This window comes from Diuraphis noxia, unplaced genomic scaffold, assembly GCF_037042655.1.
Source record: "Diuraphis noxia isolate RWA-SAM2 unplaced genomic scaffold, SU_Dnox_SAM2 contig0001, whole genome shotgun sequence".
Lineage (NCBI taxonomy): Eukaryota > Metazoa > Arthropoda > Insecta > Hemiptera > Aphididae > Diuraphis > Diuraphis noxia.
Genome location: NW_028301711.1, coordinates 32,470,475 through 32,491,509, shown reverse-complemented (window position 1 = coordinate 32,491,509; position 21,035 = coordinate 32,470,475). Strand labels below are relative to the sequence as shown.

Sequence of the window (21,035 nt, the reverse complement as noted above, 5' to 3'; positions counted from 1 at the left end):
ATTATTTTTATTTTTAAAATATTTATAATATAGAAACACAATATAATAATATTAAATACATACGTGTATTTATGTTTTTTTTTGGAGCAATATAGTTTTTGTAATATGTATAATACGTACAGTATGAATCATATTATTATAATTATTAACGACAATAATAATGTGTTTAATACTAGTTTATTATATACGAAGGTACCCAATATCTACGTTATTAAATCATTTAGATTATTATCTTTTATAGGCCTGCACACGACTATCTTATTATTGTAACACCTTCATCGAGAACTTTTTACTTACTATAATATTATATTAACCACTAATAAGTTAAGTGTATAAAGTATTTAGTATATTATATGTTTATGACACATGGTTGTGTGTGTATACTGTTTATCATACGTTTTATTTTTATTTAACAAATTGACATTAGAAAACAATAGTCACGCTCATACGCACACATAAGATATGATATAAAAATACGATATACGTTTGATGTTTAATTGAAATTGAGGACCACAACGAAGGGCTGCACCAAAATAATTATAGCTGAGAAAAAAATATATACAACTGCATTGAGGCGATAAAATCGTTAGCACGGCTATAGGTTATGGTTATGACGTATATAAGTACCCTGTATAACCGTATAGACATTCGGACGGATATGACGATAAAAACTAAACACTAATGTATACAATTTTTTTTTTTAAAATACTTAATTAATAAACTTATTTAACACAATATAATGATAATATATTATTATTATTATGTAGGTATTATCCTATCCACTAATTTAGGGCGCGTGTATTTAATAATTCGTATGTGTATGTATGAGTGTGTGTATAAAGATCCAGCACAATATTTTCGTTTTCACAACTTGTCGACAATCTCGTACTTTTTACGGAAATCTAACGACCCGTCTCCAGCAGCGCCGGAGCGTCGAGAGTCTTGCTTCTTGCGTTCAGCCAACCTTCGCCGCAGTTCGGCAGCCGTCATGTTCAGATTTAGTGTCGTAGTGGTGGAAGTCGTAGAGTTGGCGGGCTTTGTAGTCTCATCGCTGTCGTTCGGCTGCAAAATAGTAAAACACACCGAGCACGTTTAATATGCATATTTAAAAACATGATTTAAATATTATTTAATATTGAAGGCAATAATACAGCTGAAATATCCTGCTATAATCAATGCCGCCCGGGTTAACCTCATAACAACTGTCATCACTTGTTAGTCATTACCTAGGTATAGGTACTCATTATTAAAAACAACTGCTACTATTTCTTGTTTTATAACTAGGCATAGATGTAATTTCAATTTTTTCATCGAGGGTGGGAGGGTGTTGAACAAATATATGCCAAACATAAACATAATATGGAGGGGGAAATCCCCTCACAAATAGCGCCCTATAGCTTGAACAATCTTTTACATCTAACGAGATTTTTACGTCATTGCAATGTAATTATTACTTAGTATTATGTCTCGAGAAGAAGACCTCAGGGTGTAAAGTCGTGTAAAGGTTTTAGGTTGTCACCCCACACGGCCACACACCCAATTACGACAAAGTAAATTGCCTACAAGAAACGATAAAGAAATAGTACTATAAAATTATAGCTGATGATACGACGAGTGAAGATAATATTAAGACTTAAGAGGACGTAGGCGCACTATATTTCATGTTTTTTTTCTTTCCCATGCTCACCATACCAATCTTGTGTCAGCTTTAATATTAGAGTTAGAATTGGGCTATTTTTACACTTAATACGAAGAACGGTATATATGAGTTGATTTGTTGGCTCATTTACAATATTAAAATTTTTTGCAATGTAATAATCATTATTAAACAGTAATATTTTAAAATAATATGTAGGTACTCATAACTTGCATAAAAATTTTAATTTAATATAAAAGCCAAAGTACAAACACAGATAATATCCTTATCTTTGAGTTTTATAATAGGTTAATTCACTTTAAAGTCAACAATTAGTATACGATAACTTTGGTTCTAGTGAACGTAAATTCGCCAATTCACCATGTGCGAGTAGTTTAGAGAGAGTAAACAAATACCTAACGCACTGACGGGCTACGGCTGACATTCAATCTAATACAATTTTAATGACGAATCTAAATTCTAAATGGTTAACAAATAACCACATAACGTTTATTAGAAATAGCTGTGAATGTTGGTTAAGTATTAGTAATGTAGAAAAAGAATTCTTAACAATTTAAAAAAAAATGATGTCATCATACATTATTTATTCATCTTGTGATAACATAAACGATTTTATTTGTTGTAAAACCTTGGTGATGGGGAGGGGGCTCAGTGGCATCATTTCAGTTTTTGATAGAGATCAAAGGAGGACATGGGTGTAAGTTTTGACCAGCCCAAATGAGTATCTTCAAAAAATTGTTGCTTTGGTCGCAAGCACTCTATTTTAACATATTATGTTATTTTTCCTTCATAAAACACACATTTACAATTTGAATCAGACTGACACATTTGCACACCTAGTTGCCCCCCCCCCCCCAAAAAAAAAAAAAAAAATGACGCCACTGAGGGGACTAGGTCTCCAATTGCGCTTAAGAGTTGCAGCTAAAATGTCTATATTAATTAAATTTAGGAAAACTGTCAAAATCTTGTTATTACTAAATATTACACAAAATATCGTCATAAGCATAACACGAAATCAAAATTATTGGTCCAGGTGGCTATTTCCACATTGTCACCCTTGGTCGATCACCTCTATCTGCAAGAATCTTTTATTCTAACAGACATAGGCAGTGGTTCGATTGCATTTTCAGAGGGAGGGGAGCTATAATTGTTCTATATTCAAGATATAAAAGCAATAAGGGTTGTTAATAAAACAAAGGACCTCAGAGCTTTAACCTCCGCAGCCTCTACCTAGTACCACAATTATATAAAACTCAAAATTCAATCTATAAATATAAAATGCACACTTTAATGTTAAATTGTATTATCATGAAATATATATATGCATATAACAATATAAGAATGAAATTATTATATTTTATAATGTTATTTCGATTTATGTAATTTATTATGGATATCATAGAATATCGAAATAATAATTTATTGCAACTGACCAAATGGTAAACACATAATATTATTAGTGTGCGTGTTCGGGTCTGTTAATGTCGCACGGTCTTTAATTCTTATCTACTGTAGGTTTTGATTTTGAAATCGACACTTCCGTAAATCGAAAATGTAAGTATCAAATTATTGAATATACTGTTTCGATTGAATGTGTCCCACGGCGAGAATTTTTGGAATGTTATTTTTGCTTAGGCAAGTACTTTGAATTACATATTGTGTGTTTTCAACAAAGTAATACCAAATTATTTTTGCTTGTTAAGAAAATAATTAGTACCTATTATTATTAAAATGCATACCTAATTGACTTTTAATATTTCATAAAATATTTAATGGCTTTATAGGAACGTAATGATTTTATTTACGCCACATATATTCACATATATTATTGGTAAGCAAAATATCTTGTTTAAAGTCGGTTGTAATGGCTGACATCTTTCTAGCAGGAGACCATTGATATCCATTTGACTCGATTTTAACTGTTTACCTAATAATAAGTTATAAGTAGGTAAATAAGTATTAAAAATTGAAATTTCTGACACTATGGTTGGTACGAGGAAAAATATACAATTAAAAACCTTAAGATATTTATAATATAATTTTGCTTTCCATTTATGTTGCATTTAAAAATATGATAATTACCAAGTCCAATTTGTGTAATTACCAATACTTATTTACATATTATTATGTATCTATGTTATACCTATAACTACTTATTAATATTAGCTATTTGTTAAAATCAAACCACGAAAATACATAAATTATATTTAAAAACACAATAAGCCAATAAAAAAACAAAAAATTCTATTTGAAACCAGCAAAGCGAATTTATAAAAAACATCTGGTCAGTTTTATAAGATAAACGTTTAGGACAAACAAAAATCTTCTAGAAGTTTTTACTGTCTAAAAGTTCGCTTTTGTGTAAAGTTGTCTTACGGCGTAATTTAAGTAAGAATTTGTGTAATCTGGAGGGGGCCAGTTGCCCCTCATAAATTTAACTGAGCTTGTATACTTTATAATGTCATTTTAGCTTATAGATCTTTAGTTTTATCACAGACTGCCCCCTGCCATCCCCCAAGAATTTACCCCAGATTACGCCTCGCCTATTGAAACTCATCTTATGAAACGTCCTAAAATCGATGGTTCCTATAGGTCGGTCTCAGTAGGCACACAAATTAATTTACGAGCAAACCAACCATAGCCCATGGGTTTGCTTTTGGAATAATGCGCGTGCAGTGGGCGCGCTTTAAAACAGGATACCCAGACTCAACAAACGTACATCAGTCAAAGGCCGCAATATTCAAGTGGCGAATCCGATCGACCACGACCAACTGTCACAAACAACGTAGATAATAATAGAAATATGATAACGGTCGTTAAAAAGTATTATCTCGAGTATTATGATTTAAGGGGACCCGAATGCATATTTTGTTTCACGAGCGCCTGAAATGTTCAAATGTTTTTCGTCGGAAATTATTTTTATCAGTGTAGAGCACTGCAGCTAAACAATATGGCTATATATCAACAGGTAGGTTTCGCATATTGTAATCGAATTATCGATGGCGAGGCGTGTATAATATTTTTAGATATTATGTGAGTTACCGTAACATCGCGGGCGGATGAAACGTATCTATACGTGTAGGTAATTATTAGGTTTAATATTGTTATAATGATAATATTTTACAGGAATATGGCGGAGTGGGGGCGTCCTCGACCGCGTTTTTCACGCGTCATACGCGGCGATACCGACAGAGTCCTTGGCTCCAACCGCCGTCTGCCACCCACGCCCAACCGTTGGCCACAGCGATATTATAATATTTTATATTATTATTAATGTATAGGTCGGTACGATTGGTACGATAATTTGTATGTACAAAATGAACTCGACGCCGGTACAGTCCCGAGACCAGTAACCGTCGTCGTCGGTCCAACGGCCAGTTATGCCGCCGGTTGCAGAGCGACGACCACGACGACAGCATAAATTTATATTCTTAAGTACGCGATAAAATAATAATGATGGTATTAATTTCGGGCGACATATTATTAACGCGACTGGGAAACAAACTCGCCTGTTGCTTTGCTCCTACGTCGTCGGCCACCGCGGCGTTTTTCGGACTCGGGGCGTTCTGCGGCTGCACCGCAAGGCATTCGGGCGTCGGCTCCTCTGGCGTGCGCAACACCAATACCTGCAGCCCCATGTCGGCGTGCACTCTGATGCCCTTCTCCCTGTAGTACGTGTCGGCCCGGCGGTCGACCACCAGCAGCGAACAGCGGCTGACCGAGTCATCTTCCGCTGCCGAGCCCTTCTTGATGCGGGCGACCACCTTGGAGTGCGTCTCGCCGTCGATGTCCACCCCGTCCACCTGCACGATCCTGTCGCCCTCGCGGAGACCAGCGCTCTCGGCCGGGCTGCCCCGGTCCACCTTGCCAACGAACTGTCCGCCGGAGAACGGCAGACCACCGTTGGGCGACGACGCGGACGTTTTGGACTTTTCGGCGTGCAGGTTGAACCCGTACCCGTCAAAGTGTTCAGGCCAAGTGCGCAACACGCACAGCCGGACGGTGGGCTCGGCCACTTGCTGCGGCTCCTGTTCGTTGTTGGCGTCGTGGGACAACATGTCTAAATGCGAAAGACGCTGATCGATGTGAGTGGTGGCGTGCGCCGATCGTGTGTCACGGGGTAGTTCGGTTACTGACAGGATTTTCGGCGCTGGTTGTGGACAATTACCTTGAGAAAAAATACTTCCAAACGTCCCGTGTCGATTGTGTCGCGGTGGGCACGAGCTGCGGTGAGACTGGTTGACGCGATCAAGACGTCCGGCGACGGAGAAAATAATGAAACACCTGTTGGCGATAACTGCTAGTCGAGAACTGTTAGCAGGCCTGCACGCAGTTGTACAGCAGTGCACTAGATGTGTGTGACAGGTGGCGGCCACGGTTACGGATAATATTATGCATTACTCGCTCACATCCGTTGCCAACATCATACAATGACGTTATCACTTATCACTCTAATAATAGTCTAATGTCAATTACCATAAAATATTTAAAATAATAAAATGATTAAAATGTGAAGTATCATAAAATGCTATAACATAGATTAAACTATGCTTGTTGCGAACCATGCAAACCGCATATTCTTAGGACAATGGTATATTACCTACGAAGATAAATTTCCTACAGTACGCCGAGATAATATTTAAATAAAAACATCATTATTGTTGCTAAGTAGGTATTATTTATTTTAAACACATATACGTTGGTATTTAGTACCAATATTCTAAAAAAAAAACCAGGGTTGGGTTGGTTGGGATTCAAGTTAGCACTCGCCGCTTTTATTTGTTTATTTATATTATTAAATACTCAACGTTTCCACTAGAGCAATTACATCAGAGTGTTTGAACGTTGTGTCTCCTTCATTGAAGGATTTTAAAAGTTTTTCTTTATCTGCAACTCCAGAATCTAATCCGTAAAATATACGTAGCTGGTTGACTAGACAAGCGGCTTCAGCGGCAGATAACAATTTACCATCGTACGTAGATCTCATTAAGACACATGATTCATCATCAGACCCACTGTGTTCAATAGCTTTATCACTGTTGCAAAGGTCAGTGTAATATTCAACAGTCATACATTCCGGTGCGTTTTCTTTAAATGTCTAAAACATAATAAAAACGAGCCAATTAGGTAACTAATTGTTTTATTTATTTGGAACAAAACGTTGAAAAATAATTTTTTTTTTAATAATAAGCTGTGTAGTGATCACGTCGCCTACAGGTATCAGTAGTCAAGGATGATGTTTGGAAGGTGACTCTTGAGTTAATTACACAACGTAGAATTCTTCTTAATTAGATTAATTGTTTATTTATTGTGATAAAACATATATTTATTTATAACATGAAAGCTGAATGTAAGTTAAGTATTCTGAATGATAGAATAAATTCGGTTTGATTCGAATATTTTCTAAGTTCAAAATATTGTTTATAAGAAATTTTCTAAGTCCAATGAATTAAATTAAACAACAGATTGGCGTGAAGGTGCTCTGGCTAGTCTGGTCAAGTCGCGTCTGAATACAGGCCGTTTCGGGGTCCCTTATATAGTGCTACCCTCTACTCCCCATAGTCTACTCGTTCTTGTCGCTGTTCTCACGGATGTGGTATAATTATCTAGACTGACGGAAATGTTACTCGCCCACATACAAGCCAAATGTGCATCCCGTGCAGCTGCAGACCTTAGCGATTGATATTATAATTAACATTAAGAGTATATATTATAATATTACATTTAAACATTTGGTTCTTTGAACTTTTGTAATGATGCATAAAACTACGTCTTGTGCACCCTTATTGAGGACATTTTTATAGTCGTCTGCTCCCATGATTTAGTATGTCCCTAATTTTAATGATTTCCAGAAATGCTGTCTCTCCTACATTTACAAGGATCGTCGCACCCTTCCCTAGATTGATGCGGCTGGTACCTAGTTGACCGTGAACTATGTAATGCGGGACGCTAGTCCATAGCAGCTGCATAAATATCTATTATATTAATATCATAAATCTTATTCATTATACTGAAACAAATTTAAAACAATCTTTAAATATTTTAATTTAATTAATTAATTTTTTTATCTTTTAATTTAACACTGAAGACATTTTACAATGTCATACAAATTTATCTTGTGCAGCTTTAAATTATTAGTTATAAATGATTTAAAAGAAAAAAAAACTAAAACTTAACACGTTGACTGCCATGCAGCCGCCCAGCATCCTCAAGAATATTTATCATGGGTACACCAAGACATTTTTCAGTGTCATTATAAATTTGAATTTGTATATAAATCTACTATTGAATTTGAATAAAAATGTTAAAATTATGTTTATTACATCAAAAAAAATTGCAATTATTCCCACTACGCTACAGCGTATTTTCAAAATCATTATTGAATCGCCACGGAAAAGTTAATAATATAAATCCAAATTAATTTAAGGCAGTCTGCGGCCATATGGCCTCCTACGAATGATATGGTGCGGCAGCCAGTGCTAAAGCGCGATCGCACCCTGGGCCCCTGGGTCTATTGTAAAACTATGAAAGTTATAAATGTTGAAAATAATTACTTTATCATAAGGTGTTTGCCATCCATAATAATTTATTCCTATTAATTTTTATTTATCATTAAAATATTATAATATAAAAATAAAATGTAAAATTTGCTGAAAATTAAATAGAATAGTGCATTAATTGGTTTTAGATTCTGAGCGGAGCGATGAATGTATTGATTTTACCATGATGTGTGTTTTTATTTTTTTTATGTCTGTCATCACGTTTTGGGGCAGTAAAAGTGCTTCGATTTTAACTGCAGTACCTCATTTGATCAGAAAGTAAATCTAGTTGGAACTTTGGGGGGTCAAAAGTAAAAAATTCTTAATATTTTTCTAAATAATCGGGATAAACAAACTAAAAATTAAGGGAAAAACGGGTAATTTTACGCACAATCAGTTTTTGACAAAATCGATTTTGGTTTTAGATGTAACTTTAAAACAAATCACCATAGATACCTACATGAAATTTTCACAAAATGTTTATATAAGTATATTCTATCCACCATGTAATTTTTAAAAAATTGTCAACTTAAGTTGAACTATTCATAGGTATTTGCAATTTTCGATCATTATTAGTTTTTTTTAAACTAATATCGATAAAAATTTATTTGTTTGGTAGAAAAGCTTGACAATTTAATACAAGGCTCCTAACATATTTTTACAATAGCAATTGAAAAATAAAATAAATACATAGTCACAATTTTTTTTTCTAAGCATTTAAAGTTCAAATATTGACTTAATACATAAAAATTATGGCAATGTTCTAATTATCTTAGATAGAAATTCATAAAAGTTTTACTTTTTAGATCTAAGATTTAAGAATTTAATACAAGGCTCATAATATATTTTTACAATAGCAGTTGAAAAATAAAATAAATATATAGTCACAATTTTTTTTATAAGCATTCAAAGTTTGAATTTTGACAAAATATTATGTAAAAATCACGAAAATTTGTAAATTATTTTATGCTAGAAATTCATAAAAAAATTTCTTTTTAAATCCAAGATTTGAAAATTTTTAATGGTCTATAATATATCCTAGACAGATAAACCGTTTCCGCTCAGAATCATTTTTCGTATACAATGATATAATATCATTGGATTCAAATTTAATTCCATCCATTACAGTAACCCACTTGTAACCTACTGTACAGCAAAGCAACATCCATCACGACTTACCCGCTTTTTTTTATTTTATAATATATTGATAGGGCCCTAAAAATGTTTCAGCACCCCGGGCCTTTTCATTCCAGTCCGCCACTGGCAGCTAAAAATTATCAATAACTAATTATTATTACATGGACGCCAGCGGCTGCATGGCAGTCAACGTGTTAAAGAAACAAATTGAATTAATTAAATAAGACATTTAACAGTCGAAAAAAAATAATTTCAAATTCATTCAATTTTTAGCCGTTGTCATTGAAACAAAATGTTTAAACAATAAATTATAACATCTTACTATCACATTACCCATCACCATACAATTTAAATTTTTACCTGATAACTAATCAATGGTGTCAAGTGGACTGTGCAATTGGACGTTGAATTTTCTTGATAGTGCTGGAACTGGGCAAATATGAATTCATAACCACTATTATTGCGTGGAAGCGGTAATAAAAACTGAAAATATACGCTTTATTGAAACACCTGTACTTGAGAATTTTAGTTATGAAAACACTTGAATACCATGGGATATTTGATAGATTGATTATAAAATTTTTCAAACTGATTTAAAGGAATAACAGCGCTTAGAGTATTATCACGTGTCCTATGGTATGCCAGCCATATCTCAGACACATCTCGCCATGATTTGTCACGTAACAGTTCTATGTTCATAACTTGCTCTAAAGTCTTTAAATAAATAAAGTTGTCATTATAATATTATACAATTGAGAAAATAAGTGAAGACTATTCATATACTTTTGGTTTGACTAATAGTGTCTGAGATGGTCTTCGTTTTGGTTTTGCTTGTGGTTGAGTCTCAGTACTATCAATTTTTTCAGACACTGTATCTGTAGTATTCACTACTGCTGCATTAGCAGTATCAACAGTCTCTCGTTGCTTTTCACGTAAACGTCGTAATGCTTCACGGTAGGCACTAGCATTTTTCCTACAAAATATTTTAGTATTATTTTTGTTGATTAAATATATCCTTTTGTTACTTTTTAAGATCTTGCAATTTTTCGGCATAAGCTGAGTAATATGGGTTGCTTTTTAAAGTGTCGTCTCCTTCACTATCTGAAGAAGAGGATTGTTGTTGAAATGAACTAGATCTTCTATTGGTATGATTCAGACCATTGTTATTGGCCACCACATTTGAAGCAACCACTTTAAATGTATTACTCGAGGTTGCTATGTGTTGTTGAAACTTTAAAAGACTATTATGCAACATATGACGGTTTAACGCCATCAGCATTGTGGTGACAATTGATGATTGATGATTAATCAATTAACCAGTTAATTTGAAATAAATCAAGTATTGTATTAAAAAATAATGAGCGAGAATCTGTAATATTACTAATATTTCTAATTTCTATAAAAATTAAAAATGTTAGTTTTGATGACTGATATCAAATTTGATAACATAAAAATATGGTGATAACATGAATTTACGTCGAACAGGATAGGTGTATTCAAGGTGGATTTATTACCTTGGGTGTATTTTATCGCTTGCATTGATATTTGATAGTAAAATAATCCATCGACTCATCGATTATTTTACTGAATCACATTAAAATAGCAAATAACAATTAACAAGTAACAAAAACAGTACTATAGTTAAGTGTACAGATTACACGTAGTCTATAATTGTATATTTGTAAATTTATTGTAATATAACACAAAATCAAGCTCGTAATGACTAATAATCATATTTACAAATTTCTACCTAGTAATTAAGTATTAACAAAATATTCTTTGAACTATAAAATTACTTAAAGTCAATACGAATGTGAAAATCAATATTATAGTTTGGCTTAAGCAAGAACCATTTTTCTAAAGAGATTAATACTAATTAATATATGTTTTAGAACATTGAACATGCAAATCCATGTTATATATTTGTAAATGTATATAAACACAATTATTTGTTACAATATACATCAAATCAGTATTATGTTAAGAAATTACATAAAGTTATTTGCTACATTCTCAAAACCAATAATAAACCAAATAAAATTGAAGTCTGTTTTGTAAGAAACAGCCAAATGCCATTACATTGACTAAGTGTATTGTGTAGATATAAAATAATATTATGGCAATAATACTTAATAACATGTGAACTAAATCCAAATTTTAATAGTTTGAATTTTAGGGTGTCTTCACGTCTAAATCCTAAATATTAGTTTTTCAATTATTATAAAAGTTTTTAATATTATTCTTGTAACATATTGTTCACCATTAGTACTAAGTAGATATGATAGAGATTGGTGTTCAAATAATTTAAGGTGACCTTTCATAATATTGTTATACCGACCTATAAAATATTGTATACCTATTTCTAAGGTGTTGTTTGAGTAACAATTGGAACCTATCTTACATGTTGCTGTTGCTCATTATGAAATGCAATTTTCTTTAAATGAGAAAAAAAGTATGAAAAAATAAGAGTAGGAACATTATACCTTCATGTACCTTCATCTCCATTTTATGAATGTACAACCTGGCAAATTTTAATTCAATACCTAGAATTTATTTCGTAGTTAGTTTCGGTATTAAAGTGAATTAACCTGTAATCAAATTAGAGGTAGGTATATTATCTGTGTTTTTCAATTATTTTAATTTTAGGCAATTTTTACTAAATAATAAAACCAAATGTGCAAATAAAATTAGCATTAATAATATATTTAGAATTTTTAAATGTAGAATATAATTCCAAGGTACAAAGTTATGATAACTATAAAGTCAGTTCTCTAATTATGAACAAAATATGTATTAATATATATACGATCATTTTTTTAAAAACTAAACTTAATTAATATTTTGTACTTGTAATAATAGCAATAAGTAAATAAAGTAAAATATATTTAATGACTAAAAATAATACTTATACAGATATACATTATATTATATATAAAAAATATAAGTAACAAAATTTTTGAAATTTTAGAAATTAAATAGTAATGTTAACATTACGGAATAAATAAATTAAACTTACTTTATAATACTTCATTTTGGTAACAAAAATGTATTGCAGACTAATAAGTCATAAGAATATCATGTTAATATTATGAAAGACATTATCCATTCATTCGTTTTTAAGAGTATTTCTCAGCACATGATTTGATTTTTTACTCTGGCTCATGTGTAGTAATTAGAGAAAATATTCTCAGAATTTTTTTTACTATAAATAATTTTTTAAATATCATAAATCTATGTGTCCTTATTTTTAATTTAAACTTTCTTATTCACTAGTTATGAGTATTTGTTTAGTGGAAAAATTTTATACTAAGACTTATGAGTTGTGACTCAAACCCTCAATTAGTATTATGATTATTGCTTGGTAAGCAAAAACAATTATTTATCTAGATTTAGAATTCAAAAAGTTGTGAGTTTATATGATTTGGATTCAACATAATTAAAATGTGTTAAATTTTAAAGCCGATAAATCTTATGTTGGATGCTTAACCATTTATACTTTTTTAAGCCTTTAACATCAAATCTTGAAGAAATAAATGAAAATTATTGAATATTCTCCCAAAATATGAGAGTAACTTAAAAAATCTATTCAACTATTCAATGACATTATAGATAAAACACATTCCTGCAAAATCATTTTTGGTATGTTTATAAGTAATCTTAATGTAAAATCATTCATTACAAACATTATGGAGAATAATATTTATGAGAGTCTGACATATTGCTCAAAACAATTAAATATGTATTTAAACTTGCAAAATCTACAAGAATGAGTTTTATTTATATCGCAAGTGGATGTAATATGATAAATAAATATTGTACTGACATCCTCCTAATTATATTTGTATAATAAAAATAAAATTCTTATACATTCTCTTAGTGGCAGATTTAAGGGGCGGCATAGGGGACGTCCTACCCCATACCCAATCAGAGGTTAGGTTATGAAATAACATGAACTTATGAGTAGTAAAATAATATAATTAAAACATATTTGACGTCATCCCAAAATATAATCATAGATCCACCACTGAATTCCCTAATAAATGTGCATTTATAATATGAAGTGTATACTTGATTGTGTTCTTACAACAAAAATAAATATGATTAACATTTAAAACAATTTAATAAATTTCAGCCATTAGGAGCACAACATTTGCTGACCATCCTGTAAATGGCCTAGTTCCTTTTCCTTTATGAATCAAACCTAATATGTTATCTGATACAGGTTCATCATCATATTGTTCCCATACATAACCAGTACGCTTCCATTCTTTGTAAACACATTGAATTACATCATTGCGTATTTTATCATATAACCGATTACATCTTTGCTTAGTTTTCGCATCAAGGTACCTTATTGGTTCTAAGTTTTCATATTCATCATTATTTTCATAGGAAGATTTGGTATCTTCAGGTAGATTGGCATAGTAATATAAAGATGAACATGCCAAATATTGCATATTAATCCAAACAGAGCCACGCCAGTATGGAGGATCATGCATAGTATTTCTTACTTTGTATAGAGGTGAACTTTTTGATAAAGACCTTAAACCACAACGTTTAGTCAATAAACCATGATTTCCATTACTGTCATTATTAGTCCCTTCTATTAAATCTAGTATTGCATTTAAACGCTGGGAATTCTTTACTAATCGAAAAAACATAGGGAATAGTGCATTATATCCCACATGTGAGTTAACAAATTGCCATTTAGGTGAATTCTTTCGTCCGACTACCCTCACAGAATCTTGCATTCCTTTTAATTTTTCTAATTTAACGTCATCTGTGTGTATACCATAATCAGCATACATTGGAATATTAGAGGCGGAAGTTTGAGATGTGTCATTGTTTCCTTGAGACCAATGCAAACGATCCAAACTTTCAACCAACATCCAAAAATGTATTGAATATTTATTTTTAAAATTAGTTGTACTTGTGGGTTGTAGATAATTGAAAAGATTATTCATTATTCGTGCACCGTGGGCCATCCAGCAATGTAAATCAACATGACGTTCAGAAGCATCAAAATCAAAATCATTTGCTATATTAATACTATCAATGTTTGAAGTTCCATCATCATTGACAGGATGAGATGATCTAGGATAATCATCCATTCCCGAAGTCAGTGTTTTTGGATTCAATTCCTTGTTAGTTATTGCATCACGTCCTCTCCAACGATATCCAATAAATCTTTTAGATAGATGGAACTCATTAGGATTGGTTGAATGTTTAGTATAATTATTTACAGCCTTTTGAGTACGGTTAAACCATGCATACCATGCTTTAAGTCTTGGATATAATTTTTTTAATGTACCATCAACTTCATCAAAGTTTAATTGTTCATTGTTACTAGTTGTATCATCTTTGGCCTGTCGACGTTGTTTAATCTGTCTTAGTAGTAAGTCAACAGTAAGTAACAGAGTTGGTGGATTAGCAGCCCGTGAACTTTGAACCACAAATTCTTCTGGCACTCTGGATCTGGCTTCTGAACCTAGAATCTTTGAATAAACATATTTAATTAAAATTAAAAATTATTATTATACTACACAATACATAAACAAGTATACTCTCACTTGTTCTCTAGGTATCCATCCTTGGTGATTTAACAAATCCATCCAGTGGCCTAAAATTTGCAGTTGTAACTCAACACTCCATCTTCCCAACATTAGACCATGAAAACCATCATCCCACAAAAAACCTCTAGGAAACTGTGATCTTGATGGGACTGCCGTCAGTAGTCCGGCTCTCCAATATTTTACAGCATCTACTATAGCTATTTCTGATACACCACCATTGCTTAAATTGTTTTCATTATCGTCATCTCTAACTAGAGATGATCCATAAAAGTATCCTAAGCTCCCAGCCATGTTACTAAAGGTAACTTTTGCAAAATCTAACAGTAAAGATTTATCAGCAGTATCTTCTTTCATTTTAATTGGAAATGTATTTTTAAATTTTTGTTGAAATCTATTACTGTATTCCGTATGGACCGAACTAAATTTATTGCCCACTAACAGAGGAGGTAAGTCTTTAAATAAAGCTTTATTTATGTATTTATTTTTTTGAGTATATGCTACATCTAGAGAATAACTTCTAAATTTTGATGTAATATCTTTCTTACTATTAGGACTAATTGTTACTTGAAAGGCTATAAAATTTTTTAAAAGATTTGAAGTTTGTTGAATATTATCATGTATATTATACTTCTCATTTATAAGCATTATTTGTGAGATAGTTCCAGACTCTTTGACTGGTAGCCGTTTAATAGCCATTGATTTGGCTAAGCATTGTTTCAACATCGCCGCATTGGGACACCATAAACTACTTATACTTGTGTTTATATGCACTGTTGGTGTACTATAATTATTTGCATTGTGAGGTGGTATAGGAATTATTGACATTTTAAAATTACTTAGACTTGGAGTAGAGCCCATAATTGTTACTAAAGGAGATCCTAATTTACCATCTGCACCTTTTTGTATGCCAAGGGAATATTCTTCATTATTCAACAACTGATTATCTTCTCCAGGATCAATATATACATACCATACTAGAGACACTGATGATGCTGAATTATTTGTTTCATATATTATTCGTGTAGTCCAATCAGTATTTGATGTGTCTGTTTTTCTATTATTATTCGGTCTCAAAAATATGGTTTGTAATTTGAATCCATTTTCTTTTCCATCATTGATCACTTGATATCCATAATTTACGGTATCATGCTCTACATAACCATATACTAAATTTTCGTGAGCATTATCACACATATGACGAATTGAAGAGTCTATTGATCCAGTCCTCATCAAACTATCTTGTGTATACCACATAAGACCAGCAGCAACAGAACCTTTAGCCAATGGTTCCTTAGTGCGTAATCCAAAGTACGCACCTGGTCTGTAAGTACCCCATAGTGCTATATCACTATTTTTCTGTATAACCTGCAAGAAAATTCAATTAAAATGCATCATAAAGATTTCCAACACAACAATCACAGTATTATGTATTTAGTAAAGCAAAAATTAGCTTAATTAAAATGTTTAATGTGCAAATAAATTGAAATGCTATTAAATATATATTATTTTTTGGGTAGATATAAAAATAATTTAATTTGATGTTTGATGTTATAACTATTTGCTAAAATTAATCTAAGTATTGTAAAAGTGTACCTATTGTTAAAAGAATTGTTCATAATTTAATGTAGCCACTTTATTTTATTTATTTGAAAAAGCATATGATGAAAATGTGCTGTAAAAAAATAATTTTAATAGAATGTCATTTTTAACTAAATTTTTACATCAATAGGTTTTACTAAACAAAATTAAATTAAATTATTTTTATACGCCCTATTTATTCTTATGATATTTAAAGTAATACTTTCGGCCCTTCATATGGATAGTTGACAGCTCGTGTATCCAAGTACCCACGATAGGTCAATGCTACAATTCCACAAAGTAATATAACTGTCGATATTATCCATGTCCGACTTAAAGTAAACTTGTCTTCATAAATATTGTCCTGATTGTTTTCAGATTGGGCTTTCGGTTGCCTACGTCCTTCTGTTCTAAGAATACCCTGGCGATCAATGATGGCAGTTGTCGGAGAAAATCTTACAGTCGTAGTCGGGGAACTGGTTTTTTTTTTAACTGCAACACCCTAATCAATATCGATATTCAATAATTATTGCATTAGTTAACATGGGCAGATAGGCCATTTTTGGCCTACCGGAAAATTTTAAAAAGGGGCCCCACATGAAGAATAATTTAATAATATATGATATTAAAGGGCCCCATTACCAAAATACGAAGGGGGGGGCCCATCGGGAAATGCCCGGTTGGCCTATCCGCCTATGTTAGTTAACAATAAATAACGTAACATCGTCACAATCGTAAACATACCATATCCATATACACAGCTTTATACCAGAAAAAAATAACACCACATATATATGTATATAATTTAATACTAAATCCAAAAAATTACCAAAATATATAACAAAAATCGAATTTGTAACAAAAAATAAAAATTACCTTTATTTATCACAATAACAGTTGACGAGCAGTGTTATCTGTTATCACTGTTCGGATGCTGTCTTATCAGCCGGGTGGTTACGTGGAGGCTATCTTTTACAAATAATACAAACAATTTGGGCCGTCCTTAATCGTTACAAACATAATAATAGTATCGTTTTTATAATATTAATGTTGTATATTAGCAAATTTTCAAATTATTGTAACAACAACTTAACGTGGAAGTACAATAACATTAGACCGGTGGCGGAGCAGTAGACTGACTTAATTCGTACGTGATCGTCGTCCCTCCCATCAACGTTGCAGTCTAGCCATAAAATTATCAATTCTGTTTTTTTGCACAATAACAGCTGCATCATTATATCGGAGGTGATATCAGCGGCAGCCAAGCCTTTACGGTACGCACACCCAACACACGTCTTACGCAACCACATCACACATCCACACGCCAGACCGAAGTCTGCGATAATTGCACGCTCTCGGTGATTATAATATTAAAACATTGATAACGGGTGCCCTCGGTCGCCAGCCAGACCAGCCAGTTGTGAGCGGAGTGAGTGTGACTAGATAAAAAAAATATTGTTATTATTACCTACTACTTTGCTCAAGGAAACGGATTATAATAATAATAATAATAATAATTACACATATCGTTTGTTGCAGTTGTGTTGTACCCTTGTACAGTCGACCAACGTTCCGTTGCAACGAATGTCGCCGTTCACTGTCGTCACCGCCTCCGCCGTTTATAGTTCGCGATCGACACGCCGTGTGCAATCATCATCTTTATCGATACGCAAACAAAATTTAAGAATTATGTTTTTACGGTAATGTGTAACGTAATATAAATCCGTCGTCGTCACTCTCGCGACAACTACCGCCGTACTAACACATACACACACACACATACAAATTCATCATATTCAACAGCCGAAGCACACATAAGTTATACACATACACTTACAACACGAACACATCACATCACACTAGTTTTGTAATACCCAATATTGTCTTTGAGCTTTGGTACTTTTTTTCTGCAAAAACGTGTGTACGCACGTTTTGAACGACTAACATTTATTGTCCGTCCAACTGTCTGCTCGACACCCTCTGACATCCAGACGTCTACGTGAACAGCAACCCGTTATACACAATATCCTGCGATGGCCAAGACCTACGACTATCTGTTCAAGTTGTTACTGATCGGTGACTCTGGCGTGGGAAAAACGTGCGTGTTGTTCCGTTTTAGTGAAGATGCATTTAATACAACATTCATATCTACAATCGGCATTGATTTCAAAATAAGAACCATTGAAATGGATGGCAAGAAAATTAAATTGCAAATTTGGTGAGTTGTTTTATTGTTTTAATATTATGATGCTGTCAGGAACTTTACTTTTAGGTATCTATAATAAGTTTTACATAACAATGTCTATTCTGTGTACTGTTCCTACCACTCTGTATTGAATAGGCATTCAATTTCAAATAGATTCATACTTATCATTTCTTGCAGGGATACTGCTGGCCAAGAACGTTTTAGGACAATCACAACAGCATATTACCGCGGTGCCATGGGCATTATGTTAGTGTATGATGTCACCAATGAAAAATCATTTGACAATATAAAAAATTGGATACGTAACATTGAGGAAAATGCATCAGCTGATGTAGAAAAAATGCTGCTAGGGAACAAATGTGAACTTAATTCAGGGCGTCAGGTAAATATCACTAAAAATAGATTTGTTGATCTGTATTACACAATAAATTATATTATCTAAACAAAAAAAAAATTCTTCTAAATGTACCTATGTAAAACATTCAATCAAAAACATACCCAATTAAAAATATTTATTATCTATTTTACTGAAAGTAGATAAAAATTATTGTATATATTTTAGGTATCAAAAGAACGTGGTGAACAATTAGCAGTTGAGTATGGTATAAAATTCATGGAGACATCAGCAAAGGCTAGTGTCAATGTTGAAGAGGCTTTTCACACTCTGGCTAGAGATATCAAGACAAAAACAGAAAAGAAACTGGTCAGTATATTAGAATTTAAATTAATACAGTATCTTTTAGTACCTAACTATTAATTGTTTACAAATTTCATGGAATACTATGTAATTAATTTTGATTGTGTAATAATTAATATATTTTTTTGATATATTTTTTAAAACATCATCTATTGGCTGTTGCTGACAACGTTGGATAATATGGATTTTGTTTTAATTTCCCAATTCAATGTTGGTGTTACATAGAAGGTTAGAGTGTATGTGTGTATGAGTAGTTGTGTAGTGTTTGAGTTTTAAATAATCGATTTTTTAGAATTCTTATGGTTTTATTATGATTGAATATTTAAATAGGTAGATAAAGTTTAATAAGTCATTGATAATACTTAAAGAGCTTTACTACATAAAAAAACATAAATTTTTGGTTTGTTTGTTTGAATTAATTATTTCTGTTTCAATTTGGCTTTGATGTTCAATTAATATTCCCATAACCAGTGGCTCCCAAACTTTTTTGTTGACTTTTGTGCCCCTTTTGAACAATGATTTTTATATGGTTCCTTTTCCTAATTAAAAGCATTACCAATCTTAAGAATTTCACTGCTGTATTTTGTGTTTTCGATTTATTATCAGATAATAATATATTCTACCCCACCGTGTCCTGACCTATACTTTGGGAACCACTACTCATTAATTATTTTACATTGTTATTAATTTTATATTTATTGACTGTTGATTTATGTTTAATTCAATTTATTTGTAGTTAACAATTTACTCATATATTTTGTTTGTACTCTCGTTTTAACATTTATTTTAGAGTTCTATTTTAAAGTTCAAATTTTTTTTTTTCGCAAAATAATAGTTATGAAATGGCATTTTAGGAAAACACAAATTAATAAGGTTTATACTTTTAAAATGTTTAGACATGAAACTTAAATTTAAATTTTCACTTTTATTGTAAAATGTAAATATTTTTATTTAGAATTTTTTTTTGTCAATTTTTGGTTCTAACTACCTACGTTTCTTATATATTCTGCAGGAAGCATCCAATCCTCCCAAAGGTGGTGTGCAATCTAGTGGTGGCCACCATTTAAGAGATAATAATGGAACAAAGAAACTTGGTCAAGGTGGAGGGAGTGCGGCTGCACTCAATTGGTTGTCATCAAGATGTACAGTGCTCTGACCACGATTAGCATATTATCATGGTTCAATTAAAACACAAGAAACATACACCTTGAATATTATTGTCAATATGACCGTTAATTAAAAAAATTATTATATTGTCTTTCTTTAATACTAATAATTGTTTTTAATGAAAACTGAATCTCTCCGGTATTATGTATTTCTTATTTATATGAAAATACGATCTTCTTTCATTTTTTTATACGTACAATTTTTTTTTAAATTGTAGAAAGTAATTTTATAGGAAATATATTCTTGTTTAATTAAATTGAAAAGCAATAATATTATTATTTTATCTTTATGATATTCATTTTATAAGTTGAACAATTTGTTTGCAATATTTCTGTCTAAGACTTATCACTATTTAACTTTTTAATTGTCTAACTTATAGTTTATCATTATATTATAATATATTCTGTTTTTCAACAATTTTATATATTAGTAAAAAAAAAAAAAAGCCGCCAACAAAAACAACACATGTTCTTTATTATTT

At 31.9% G+C, this 21,035-nt stretch overlaps 4 protein-coding genes across 4 annotated transcripts; 1 reads left to right on the top strand and 3 right to left on the bottom strand.

Annotated features, from left to right (window-relative positions):
• Positions 1-43: 43 nt before the first annotated feature.
• On the bottom strand, positions 44-5,996 carry LOC107161376 (Na(+)/H(+) exchange regulatory cofactor NHE-RF1). The gene is made up of 2 exons (XM_015507764.2): positions 5,167-5,996; positions 44-1,062 (listed from the first exon to the last, which is right to left on the bottom strand). The coding sequence occupies exons 1-2, from the start codon at positions 5,713-5,715 to the stop codon at positions 865-867; spliced, it is 747 nt and encodes a 248-aa protein (XP_015363250.1). The 5' UTR covers positions 5,716-5,996; the 3' UTR covers positions 44-864.
• Positions 5,997-6,312: 316 nt separating this feature from the next.
• LOC107161375 (ATP synthase mitochondrial F1 complex assembly factor 1) lies at positions 6,313-10,742 on the bottom strand. The gene is made up of 5 exons (XM_015507763.2): positions 10,359-10,742; positions 10,117-10,306; positions 9,883-10,047; positions 9,694-9,816; positions 6,313-6,755 (listed from the first exon to the last, which is right to left on the bottom strand). Exons 1-5 carry the CDS (start codon positions 10,610-10,612, stop codon positions 6,453-6,455), a joined length of 1,035 nt encoding a protein of 344 aa, XP_015363249.1. The 5' UTR covers positions 10,613-10,742; the 3' UTR covers positions 6,313-6,452.
• A 2,545-nt stretch (positions 10,743-13,287) lies between these two features.
• On the bottom strand, positions 13,288-17,372 carry GCS1 (mannosyl-oligosaccharide glucosidase). Its single transcript, XM_015507755.2, has 4 exons — positions 17,229-17,372; positions 16,708-16,986; positions 14,904-16,271; positions 13,288-14,828 (listed from the first exon to the last, which is right to left on the bottom strand). Exons 1-4 carry the CDS (start codon positions 17,235-17,237, stop codon positions 13,452-13,454), a joined length of 3,033 nt encoding a protein of 1,010 aa, XP_015363241.2. The 5' UTR covers positions 17,238-17,372; the 3' UTR covers positions 13,288-13,451.
• A 160-nt stretch (positions 17,373-17,532) lies between these two features.
• Rab8 (RAS oncogene family member Rab8) lies at positions 17,533-20,695 on the top strand. The gene is made up of 5 exons (XM_015507758.2): positions 17,533-17,913; positions 18,024-18,702; positions 18,868-19,072; positions 19,253-19,393; positions 20,400-20,695. Exons 2-5 carry the CDS (start codon positions 18,518-18,520, stop codon positions 20,541-20,543), a joined length of 675 nt encoding a protein of 224 aa, XP_015363244.1. The 5' UTR covers positions 17,533-17,913; positions 18,024-18,517; the 3' UTR covers positions 20,544-20,695.
• Positions 20,696-21,035: the final 340 nt, after the last annotated feature.